Here is a 12,456-nt window from a genome sequence, read left to right as displayed (position 1 = left end):
CAGATTGATTGTGTCTTTTGTAGCTTACTTCTATGTTTCAGTGTCTTCTACTTTATGGTCTTATTCTGTGGATAATTAGGAAGGATCAAGCATCACGTCCACTCCACTCTTATTCATCAAAGAAGTTTATATCTCTAGTAAAATGAAAATCTATTAGATCCCGGCGCGTGATTAAGTTATAAGTCGAAGCTCTGATAGAATGAGGAGAGAATTAGCTTACGGAGAGTTCTTCAAATTTCTATTGATGCTTTTGAATGTGGAATAATAGAAAAGCAAAGTATAGAAAATTGCGTTATTGTATTATCCGGAAAACACTTAGTGCGCGACAGCGTCCGATGATTGCATTTTTTCTTGTATAAGGTAATAATTAAGTAATGAGTACTGATCGAATATTGTGATTCCAAATGGAATTTTTTTTAAAAATAACCAAAGAAAGGATATATTAAGAACTAATGCTTGACAATCTGATACTCTTGTTTCTTGATTACTGTTTTAAGAAAATATAAATAAAACTCTCTCTTTATTAAGTTGAAATTCTTTTAATGGAGGTGACAAGCAATACCGCGAGTATTAGATAAAAATTGGAAACGTAAAATACAAATATACGTGTATATTTAAGATGGACGATGTATCTTTGTAATTAGCAAAAAAAAAAAAAAAAAAAAAAAAAAAAAAAAAAAAAAAAAATTGCACAAAGAATGAAAAACCATAAGCAAATTAACTTTTCTTCTAGATCTAACATTCAAGTACGAAGTATTTTTTTCTTCACAAAACACATGAACGAATTAATTTTTTTTTGCAAATGAAAACTATAACATATACACCACAATGTGAATTATAGAGAAAGAAAAATCTTCTCTTTGTAATTCTAACACATTATGTGATGTGAAAAAAATACAGAGACCAGCTTTGCAAACAAAAGAAAGCCGCTGATCAAAATAAAAGTAGAGGATTTTCCCCCTTCAAATCAACGCCAGACAAAAACTATATTTAAATAGTGTTTTCTCCTAATCATATACAATTAAGGTATATATGTATAGCTTTCGATAGTGTATGATGTATCTGCAGATAGAATTTTTCTCTTCTGGTTACGTTATCCCACTCGTATTTCAATGGTTCCGGGCGCTTTTACGAGCCTTATTGGATTAATACAATCGAAATAATTTTACTGTATGGATCCAAATTAAATGGCTACGGGGAACTTTTTCTTATCAAATTATTTTAATAGACATTACTAGTATGAAAAAAGACCTTGTCTCTGAATAGGAATTTGCGTTTGTTTTACAAAGCTGTAAAAGCAAGTTGTTTCTTTGTTTCAATACACTAATCTTAATAAAGAATACTTGTATATATATATTTACTTTGAATCCTCTTCCATTATAAGTTAATCCCCTCCCCCTCTCCCTCTCCATTGATGCATTATGAGATTAAAAAATGTTAAATATTTATATTAGAAAATTCAATTTATTTTAGAATTCTTGCTCATGAAACATATTTGACATTTGTCAGACTGGTTATGCTGTATTTTCTACTTTTTGAAAAATAATTCATAAACTTATCGGTGTTCTTCCCTTTAATTTTTTTAAGATTTGAATTCATAGTAAAAAACTGTACAAAAATTCATTATATATTCTTAAAAGCATTAAAAGTGCTTGGTTAAAATTGCTGAAAGGACTTCTATCATCCGTTGTAAAATCTTTTATGGTTTGTTGCAATCCTCTTCTGTTTTCACTGATCCGGTTATAGCAAATTGGCAAAATAACCCAATAATGTTATGGCTTTTAAGTCTAATAGAGAACAGACAACATATATCTAAATTACAAAGATTAAGTCAGAATATCTATCTTTATTATTGTAAGTATTAAAAATAATTCTTTAAGTCGGTTATATATAAACACATTTGTAAATTTATCATACTTGCTTTCGAGAATCTTAGAGTATTGCATTTCATCAGAAATCATTATCTAAAACAACCTTTCACTTTCATGTCTAATTATTTAACATACAATTGTATATAGTACTTAGTAACTTTTTGGAAGGCTAGAAATTTTTGAGTTAATCTGAATTAAAGAAAATTTCTAAAGGCTGATTTAATTAGTTTCTTGTGAACTTCAAGAGCAAAACCATACCACCATTTCTAGATCTTCAATTATCATTCAAATAAAGATGAATTCAAGAGGCCATAATCCAATTTGGAATAACCAAACACATGTATCTGTTGTACAAAGGGAAAATCAAATTATACAATTAATTGTCAATTTTGACCCGCGTCAAGAAACTTGGACGATCAGATGGAAAGCCGTGTAATGTCTCCGCATTAAGACCAACGCACATCAAATGTCGAATCTGACAGACATTTTTTGGCATTATTTTCTGCGATAAATGATTTTTATGGCCGGGAACTTTTTGAATTGGCGTTTATCGGTTACAAATTAGATGATCCACGTGGAGTCCGTTATGGTATTACTGTCACCGTGGACGTTCCATTCCGTAAAAATCCGGAATTAAGTAATCCGACCAATGACAGAGCGGCTCAGCAGCATGGGCTGTCACTGACGATCCTTTCTTATTGTGTCTTCTGCTAGGCCTTCCAACGTGGGTTTGGCTTCGCAGTCTAATTTTCTTGATTAATTGAGGATTACATTCAGAAAACTGAATTATTGGAAGTGGTTTTCAGTCTAAACGAGACCAAATTTCCAATATCACAAATTATTATACAGAGCAAGATTGGCTTTTTCTTTCATTGCAAAGCCGACTTGTAAAGGATAAGGCAGTGACTTAGGTGTTTTGGATCACTTTTGATATTAGCTCTCTGAATGATATCATTAAGTCGGTGAAAGAAGAAGACACAAGGTAAGATTCGTGTCTGACGTTCTGCAATATGATGGAGCTTCGTACACATGGTCATTTAACATAAAATTATTTCATCGTCTATAAATCTACTTAGATATTGTAGAGATAGTACTTACTGTTTTGTGATAATTTTGTTTTCCGTTTTTGTGATAATTTTGTGTTCCGATTTTTTTCCAGTGATGTTTTGCTTCCATTGTCCTCCGGCCCTCCATCCTGCTGCGGCCAGACAGTTTGGTGTAGACTTGTCCTATCAGCACCATCACCATCCTTGTAAGTTGTGTTACTTGTTTCAGATAAGTCTTGGGTAATTTTTAATTTCTGTGAATAAACTCACTGGTTAAAATTAAAATCCACATTTAATTTTACCAATGTTGGTATACTGTACATGTCGTTTGGAACAAATTTCTTTAAAGATGGACATTTTAGATCTTTTTCGTTGGTTATTTGCTTTTTATTGTTTTCTTTTATGCTTGTTAATTTGTTTTCTTGTTTAAATTTCTAGGATATACCTTCACTGAAATAGTGCTTAACCCATTTAAAAAAAAGTTCTATAAACATTTTAACAGATACATTTTATGTAGATCTACAAAATAAAGGAAAATGGGTTTTTAACAATCTTTATTAAAAAAATGTGTTGATTTAAGCAGAAAAATGATCGGATGGATTAAAGAAAAAATCGCAATAATACGATGCACAAGTGAAGATATTAAATACTTTCAAATGAATCTAAACTAAAAATCCGTTGTTAACAATAAATTCCAAAAAAGTAGTTTAAAAATAAATTCCAAAAAAGTACAACTCTGATTTACATAAAAGAAGTAAACATTAAAAATAACCACGTTTTAAATATTCATAAAAGTTCTCAAAAGTAGAATAGAACTTATTATTTAAAAAATAGTGTTGCAAGAAAAAAATTGCTTGAAATATAAGTTAGACTGTTCTGACCTATATAATCCCAGTCACCAAGGAGCAAGAAGCAAAACATTTAGATCGTAAGGGTTAAAGCAACCTATATCTGGGATGTGGATTTAGTATAAGTATTAAATCTACAACCAAGTTTAAAAATCCCTCCACTTATTCACGTAGACTTTTTTATGGAAATATTTTTAAAAAGACTATTCAATACCTAGTCCGTTTGTGTGCAAGTTACACGTAGAGAGGTAAGGTTTATAAGTTCCTACATTCATTAGATCTATCAGTAATTAGTATCTCACGAGCCACAAAAGTATTCTGTCTGTTCCAGGAAGAAGTTGTGGCGGACACATGTACATATAGTGTTGGTAGCAAATATTTTCGTTAAGATTTTTTTTTCACAAGAATAGATCCATGATAATTTTTTAACATAGTACTTTATCTGTAAAGATAAATCCAATCGTCTGTATTATGCTTTTAGAGCCATAATTGTGAGTCTTTATGGCCCAAAGAAAAACGGAGAAAAAAACCCCTTAGAATTGGTACTATACTAAAGATTTTTTTAAAAAAGTTATGATAAGCGTAAAAGTAACATTGCTTTCATTTAAGCAATGTTGAAGTGATTTGATTCGTAATTTTGTGAGCAATAATTGACAGAGGAAAATACTTGGCACACACATGAATTTCTTTTTATATCATGTTCTAATGAATATGATAATAAAAAAATTAAAAACCTTAATTTTTACTGGAAAAATGGAAATAAATTGATTTAAGATGCTGTTTGGCGACCTCGCATCTCTGCGAACGAGGACCAAAAGAATTCGTGAACATGAGCCGAATAGGACACAGTTTACCGGAAAAAATTTGGTAACGAATAGAATTTAAACCAGTTTTGTGCAATACAGAAGCGTGGTCGTTCAGATTGTTTAAGGAAGGGCGTTTAATCCGGCCATTCGAGGTCTCTCGATATCAGCTATCAAGAAACTTTGTTTACAATATACTCTTGTAATATATGATATTTGATATTTCGATATAGGCGTCAAAATGAAATGGAATTTTCTCGATCGTGAAAGTAATTCAACTTAATCAAACTAACCATATTTTTAATATAAACCCCATTGTCAAAATATAGGTAAACTAGTTCGTACTGCGGACCGTATCATTATCAAACATCGAAACTCGTAAAGTTGTTTGACTCAACAAAGTGAAAAAACAGCAAAAACCTTTAGTACGTGATTAAATGCATTTGAAATTAAAACATTTTCATTCAAGGGATAATGAAGATCTGTGCCTTCAAATGAAAACAGTATTGGATAAGATTCAAAAGATATACAGAAGTAAAAAAAAAATGTTTTGTTTGCATTGTTTGTTTTATAACACTTCTTTTTAATGACAAACTATTTAAGAAAAGATGATGGTTCCTAAACATTCAAACTATGCAGCCAAATATGTAAATTGAATATGTTTCCTGTTCTGTGAATAAAGTGCTATGATACATGTACGAGTGTTGTCCGGTAAAATCGTGGATAAAGCGTTTTAATTGAAAAATGATGGGCGCACTCAGCTGAGCTTTTCGGCAAATGTTTATTTATCATATTTAAGTGTATCTTCATTTTTTATTTTTGATAAAAAATAGACAAAAATAAAGATTTTATTATGCTTGAATGGGCACAGGGTACGAACGTACGGCGCACGATCAAAAAACCAGCTGAGGGTTTCATTAGAAAGTACACGAGTTTGATTTCGAAATAAAAGTATTAAATAGATAAGGCTGGATTAAAAATTATCCTATTTTTAATCCACTATCTATTATGTCGTCTTTTGGAAAATTTCAAGGCATATGCTTAATGTGTGGCAGTCTCCTGAGCATTTGAAATGGGAAAGTGGTAATCACAACACACGAAAAATGCCGACGTTTGATGACGTTACGGCGCACCGGAGAGCAGTTCAGTTTGATTTAGATGTAGTAATGACGCCCTAAGAGTCTTTAAAAACAACTGAAGAAAAAAATATAAAATAGCACTAGATCTTTAGTATACAAGTGAAATGGGAGTTTTCTTAGAGGAAGCTTTTTGATCGAGTTCCCGGGTAGAACAAAACATACGGACAAACAGCTACTGGCAATAGCAAAAGACGCTGTCACTGTAGACCGTCGATAGAAGATAGCCTATTTAGTTGAATGATAGTGAGAGTACTGTCCATACCTAACTAATAAATCCTCAGAAGGTCCCATGTGCTTGCGAAATTGGTTCCTCTACTGTTTATGGAGGAATAAAGGGAAACTCAAGTATGTGCATTAGTGAATCTCCAGAATTTAAGTGGGGCTTATGCAACATTTTTTAGCAAAGAGGAAACGATGCTGGTTTAGACACTTGGACGTTATCATTCGTGCGCTGTAAGGCAATACCACACATAACATAAAATCTCATATTTTGTTTTTTTGAGCATATATCTACGTGAAAATTGCAATGTATATTGATGAAAAATGTACTAAAGAGTAATAAAAATTTTAGAACGCAGTGATGATTACTTTTCACGCTAGACTTGTCCACGATTTTACCGGACAACCCTCGTATATAAAAAAAAAATATTTCAAATATTTCAGTATACGTTACAAAGTTTTGCTCGTTTTTCAAATCAAGTGTACACAGCAGCAAAAACAGAAGATCATTTCGTGTCATTCTGCCACAGAACAGACGACAAATGATTCAAAATAAGATTTGCATGTCGCAATGTGAAGACGTGATTTCATGATGTTGTAGAATTATAAGATTAGAAGACATGGGTTAAGTGTAAGTAAGATAGCGAGTAAGATTGTGGATCAATCGAGCATTTAATGCAAAAAGTCACGTAGTACTTCGACTTCGAATATTTAAAGATTATTTGATGCTTTGTTTTAGATACCAATATTTGTTGTCAATTCTTAGAAATTCCACTTTAAACCCGTGAATGATAACTGCTTATATTAGCAATACGTATAGTAATAATTACTCATATTTGCCTTTGGGAGGAAAAGGCATGGCATTACATAAGATATGCTACTATAGAAATTTAACAATGTACTCTCATCACCAGGTAGTCACTTAAATTGTTCGAAATAAAATTCACAAATATTAGCTTTCACCACTCCAAGAAAATAACGAAAACTGAGGAAACGCAAAAAAAAAACTAAGCTTGCTAATTCTTCGGAGAATTCCTTCAATGCTGAAAGTTTAGATAATTATCACACCCTAAGGAAAAGATTCCTATGTAGTTTAGAAAATCATTATCCGCATGTCTTTTAGTATTTTTCTTTCTTATTTATTAAATTTTCGGTGTAAAATCAATGATCCGCATTTGCGATGGGCTCGGGTTGGCGTATGCGGTTGCTTACGGTCAGAAACCTGTCAACTAAAATTCACTTTGTCTGTCCGATAATGTCTTAAATTAGAGATTTGTACACGACGCTAATGTCATTTATCTATTATACGATTTTACCCCAAAATACGGCGTTTACGATTCTACTTTATCCAATCAGAAAAATAATCACTAAGTGTGTATTTCTCCCAACTTAGTGGCCTCGAGCGATGAAGACCAAGTGAGACTAATTCCTCTTGGCACGCGAAAGCGCGCAAGTGGGGAAATAAGATGCTGCTTTAATAATATTTACTTCCAGTAATATGGTATCCCCACAGCACTTTGTATAATGATTGGCCGTGCCAATATTGAATTAGATTACCTTTGAAATTTAATACCTCATAGAAGACAATTAAGGTAATGATGGGGACTAAATGTTATTAAAGCTTTCTGAATATTAAATCTAAATAAACCTGTACCTGTCATTAACACAAATTGATGCATAGGGTGTCACAAGAAGGAAGCCCATTCCGCGCCATTATACCTTATAGGCCGAGATCATCAGACACGTCAAACCCCTAAAGAGGTTTATTATATAAAACGAAATTCCATTTAATGGAATAGTATGTGATTTTGTGCATGATGATCAGACTATGACAGGCGATAAAACTATTGTGTTGTGATAGTCGATCCGTCAACAAATCATTTCTAATGTCCATCATTCTAGAACTACAAATATTGCCCAGATCACTGGGAATTAGAACAAATTTGGACAATTGAAGATGCGCTTAGCACCCGCTCAAAATCGGTAGTAATTTTCCATGCATGATCTATCTTAATTGAATTAGGCGTCTCTTATTGATCGGATTTTGCATGGTTTAGTAACGATTCTTCCGTTGTTATGATATTAATGACAAATTCATTGACATTTTGACATGGAAATATGCTGACATGAAACCCTAAAGTATCTTCCTCTAATCTCTATGTAGAGTATTTATCTGCTTTGTTCTTTGTCAATATGAATAGTACTTTTTTTTTTTTATTTAATCAACAATTGACCTTATATCTAAAGGGAAAAAACCATTAAAATGAACTTTTCCATTTACATATTTAAATTTTATTGTAGAATTATTTTTTAAACTGTCAATCTAATACCCACGACCTTGGAGGTCGTGGGTATTAGAATTTGCAATATTCAACAAAGAAAATGGATCTGGAGAATTTATTTTCTCCGTATATTTTAGATGCTGGATATGGCCTGGGTAACGATTTTCAAGACGACAATTTTGCAAGAAGGAAACAGAGAAGAAACAGAACTACCTTTACTCTTCAGCAGGTATATAAAAAACAATATGTGTATACGACCTACCTATTTCCATAAAAATATAATCTTTTTTATAATAAATTCTTTTTATAATTTAATTCACAATAAAGTAACTATTATTTTTATTTTGAATTTTTATTGATTTCAGCTAGAGGAATTAGAAAAAGCCTTTGCACAAACTCATTATCCAGACGTTTTTACGCGGGAAGACCTGGCAATGAGGATTAATCTTACAGAAGCTCGTGTTCAGGTATATAGCTCAATCATGCATTAAAATCACTTCAAAAAATTCGTGTATGTAAAAATGCACTAATTCAAAATAATTACATATTTTTTTAGGTGTGGTTTCAAAATCGTAGAGCAAAATGGCGAAAGAGCGAGAGGTTTACAACACAGCAGTCTAAATCGGGGACATCTAGCCAAAATGATGTCGCTGAGGGTGAATTGTTGTCGGAAGGTGAAGAAACAAAACTTGAGGATGAATTGGAAGTTGAGACCGTTACAAGCACCGAGCTGACCTCGGAGAGTGACTCTCAAGCTGCAAAACTTCTGGACGTGATTTCAGGAGAGAATGAAGGGATCTCGCCAGAACCAGGTTGTAACAAAGCAGACGAACAAGCATCTCAAAAAGAAGACGAGTCATCAGATTTAGAAATATCCAACTCAGCTAAAAATGAGGAGGAAGGTCAAAGAATGAAAGAAAAATCAGAAGATGCTGATAGTGACAATGTGATTGTTGCAAGTGATGTCAAGGAGGAAGACAGTGATGACGTCATACCTACTCCAAATAACACCCAAACACCTAGCAGAATCCCTAGTTCTTTACCTAGTTTATTTTCTGGAATGCACAATATGTGTTCTTCATCATCACTTTTGATGAGCATGGCCAGCCAATCACACGACAGCATGCTATTACAGAAACAACAACAATTCATACAACCCTCTTTCGTTCAGACACTTCTGGCTCTTAACAACAATGTTGTTAACAGACAATCAATGCTACCATTTATGGAGGGGTAAGTGTCAAACAGTCCCTCAAATGATTTAAAAAAGACAATCAAGATTTTACTTATTAAATATTTTTTAGCAAATTAGTATTACCTTGTAGTCTTGTTTTGTAATAGAAAGCGAAAAGATATCATCCCTTGTCTTTTAAGCAATTAATTGAAAAAAAGTATGTATTCAGCTTTAAATCTAAATACCAAAAGGTAATCTCCAATGACCCTTCATTGATACTTGGCATTTCTTTACTAAAGTTGACAAATATTGGAAGAAAGATCAGATGCCCAACTACAGTTTTATTTAGATAGACATAAGTGGAACTGAAGGACAAATGGTTGTTTTTTTTAAAAGGTCCGCCTACAAGAATTATCTGGAGAACTATCTTAATTCACCAAGACATTACCTCCCTCCAGTTCCACATCCTGCTTTTAAAGGTAAAGAACTACTAGGAATATTCTATTTTTGACGTGTTTGTACTGACACACTCTGATTAAATTAGCAGCAACTACCAAGAATTGAATTGCCAAGGCAAAATAGTATAGGGTACTTTGGTTAATGCTAAATGACTTGGGAATTTATGGTAAAAATATTTACCACGTTTCTTCATTTTCACTAAAATGGCATATTTTCTTTAAAAACCTTCATTTCTTAAACAGCACATGCGTTTTATTTCTCTTTTGTTTATGTTATTTAAATTACCACATTTATTTTTTTTCAAATTAACCAATAGTTACATTTAATACTATTTGTGCAGGATGTTTACCGTTTTGTGGTTGCTGTTCTCGGCCTGGTTGCCCTCCAAGGGTTGTTTCTTCTGACCAGAGAACATCTAGTGTTGCTGAACTGCGCAGGCGTGCACGTGAACACTCGGAGTCCATTACTTCTACGTCATCTCTACAAGAACAATTGAATTCTAGGACATGTCCGTAACATATGAATACTAATCTTAACATCCCTACCCTAATATCTTAATTTTTTTTAATGAATATTTCAAGGATTCTTCTTAAGTGATATACATAATAAATTGGCTATAATTATTCCTATACATACTAACATTTCACAAATTATTGTAAATTTTGTTATTATTTATTAAACCTCATAATTCATTGCTTTTCTTTGTTTCATATTTTAGGTGATTCAATTTTAAAAAATTCTAATTATAAATTGAAATTATAGGATAATTGCCATATCTTGTCACTGATGGATACTTCGGATATAAAACAGTCACTTACCCAATCAGTAGTCTTGATATGCGCCAACTTTTATTTTCAAGTTTCTGTTCCTCTCAATCCTTACAAATAGTTATCATGTAATTAAAGTGAATTCATAAAAATTTACCTTAATAGGTGATGAGTTTCAACAAATTGTTTGAAACTGAAATATTTGCCTTTTAATTTAGTACTTGAGGTGTCTTTCATGCCTTCACCGTTTTGTTAGAATGAATAAAAATGAATATTGAAGTCTTATATAACATGAAAAAATTAATGTTTACGAATTGTTTTTCTTTTGAATACTTCCTTTGTATTTTCTTTTTATTATACTTTATCAACCAAAGTATCAGAAGCCTTATATATATATATACGAGGGTTGTCCGGTAAAATCGTGGACAAGTTGTCTAGAATGAAAAATAACCATCACTGCGTTCTAAAATTTTTACCACTCTTTAGTACATTTTTCATGAATATACATAGCAAATTTTAAATAGATATATGCATAAAGAAACAAATTATGAGATTTTATGTTATGTGTGGTATCGCCTTACGGCGCACGGATGATAACGTCAAAGTGTCTAAAGCAGCGTCAACGTTTCCTCTTTGCTAAAAAAAAGTTGGATAAGCTCAACTTAAATTCGGAAATTTCATTGATGCACATACTTAAGTTTCCCTTTATTCCTCCATAAACAGTCGAGGAACCAATCTCGCTCACAATGGGGCCGTCTTAAGATTTATTAAATAATGGACAGTACTCTCACTATCATTCAATTAAATAGGCTATCTTATATCGACGGTTTACAGTGACAGCATCTTTCGCTATTGCCAGTAGCTTTTTGTCTGTATGTTTTATTCTACCCGGGGACTCGAGCTCGATCGAAAAGATTTTGCTTAGAAAACTCCCATTTCACTTTGATACTAAAGATCTATTGATATTTATATTTTTTTCTTCTGTAGTCATTTAAAGTCTCTTGAGGCGTCATTACTACATTTAAATCAAACTGAATTGCTCTCCGGTGCGCCGTAACGTCATCAAACGTCGTCATTTTTCGCGTGTTTTGTTTACCACTTTCCCATTTCAAATGCTCGGGAAACTGCCAAAAATTCAGCAAATGCCCTGAAATTTTCGAAAAGACGACATAATATATAGCGGATTAAAAACAGAATAATTTTTACCCCAATCTTATCTATTTAATACTTTTATTTCAAAATAATACTCATGCATTCTCTAATGAAACCCTGTTTTTTTTATCGTGCGCCGTAGGACCGAACCCTGTGCACATTCAAGCATAATAAAATCTTTATTTTGTGTCTATATTTTACCAAAATAATTAAGATGCACTTAAATATGATAGATAAACATTCGCTGAAAATTTCAGCTGAGTGCGCCCATTATTTTTCGTTAAAAGCGCTTTGTCCACGATTTTACCGGACAACCCTCGTATATATATATATATATATATATATATATATATATATATATATATATATATATATATATATATATATATATATAGATAGATAGATAGATAGATAGATAGATAGATATTTGGAGAAAAAAGGAGGATCAAACTATGCAGTCAAATTGATTTCTAATGTTGAAAAGCATTAAAACAATTTTAAATTTTGATACATTGTAAAACATTTTGGATTTTTATCCAATTTTTAAAATTGTTTAGAAAAAATATGAAATCAGTGAACTATTTTTACCATCTCAAGTACCTCTAAATCACCAGATAAATGTCGTCTTCTGGAAAATGACAAATGTTAATGCAGTTAGAATATACTGTAACAATTATATCAAGTAGTATACTTCTG

At 32.1% G+C, this 12,456-nt stretch overlaps 1 protein-coding gene across 1 annotated transcript; it reads left to right on the top strand.

Moving 5' to 3' along the window:
• Window positions 1–3,032: 3,032 nt before the first annotated feature.
• On the top strand, window positions 3,033–10,447 carry LOC133177077 (diencephalon/mesencephalon homeobox protein 1-A-like). The gene is made up of 6 exons (XM_061312169.1): window positions 3,033–3,123; window positions 8,346–8,437; window positions 8,574–8,675; window positions 8,765–9,441; window positions 9,779–9,861; window positions 10,182–10,447. The coding sequence occupies exons 1-6, from the start codon at window positions 3,033–3,035 to the stop codon at window positions 10,355–10,357; spliced, it is 1,221 nt and encodes a 406-aa protein (XP_061168153.1). The 3' UTR covers window positions 10,358–10,447.
• The last annotated feature ends 2,009 nt before the right edge of the window (window positions 10,448–12,456 follow it).

Source organism: Saccostrea echinata, unplaced genomic scaffold (assembly GCF_033153115.1).
Source record: "Saccostrea echinata isolate AGI-Se365-2 ecotype Australia unplaced genomic scaffold, CSIRO_AGI_Sech_v1 ptg000086l, whole genome shotgun sequence".
NCBI classification, from domain to species: Eukaryota; Metazoa; Mollusca; class Bivalvia; order Ostreida; family Ostreidae; genus Saccostrea; species Saccostrea echinata.
Note: the sequence above shows the minus strand (reverse complement) of the source record. Positions and strands in the feature narration are given on the sequence as shown.

Coding starts and splice junctions, on each gene's coding strand:
- LOC133177077 (XM_061312169.1), top strand. CDS start 3,033: ATGTTTTGCTTCCATTGTCCTCCGGCCCTCCATCCTGCTGCGGCCAGA. Junction 8,438..8,573: donor CTACCTTTACTCTTCAGCAG/GTATATAAAAAA, acceptor TATTGATTTCAG/CTAGAGGAATTAGAAAAAGC. Junction 8,676..8,764: donor TTACAGAAGCTCGTGTTCAG/GTATATAGCTCA, acceptor ATATTTTTTTAG/GTGTGGTTTCAAAATCGTAG.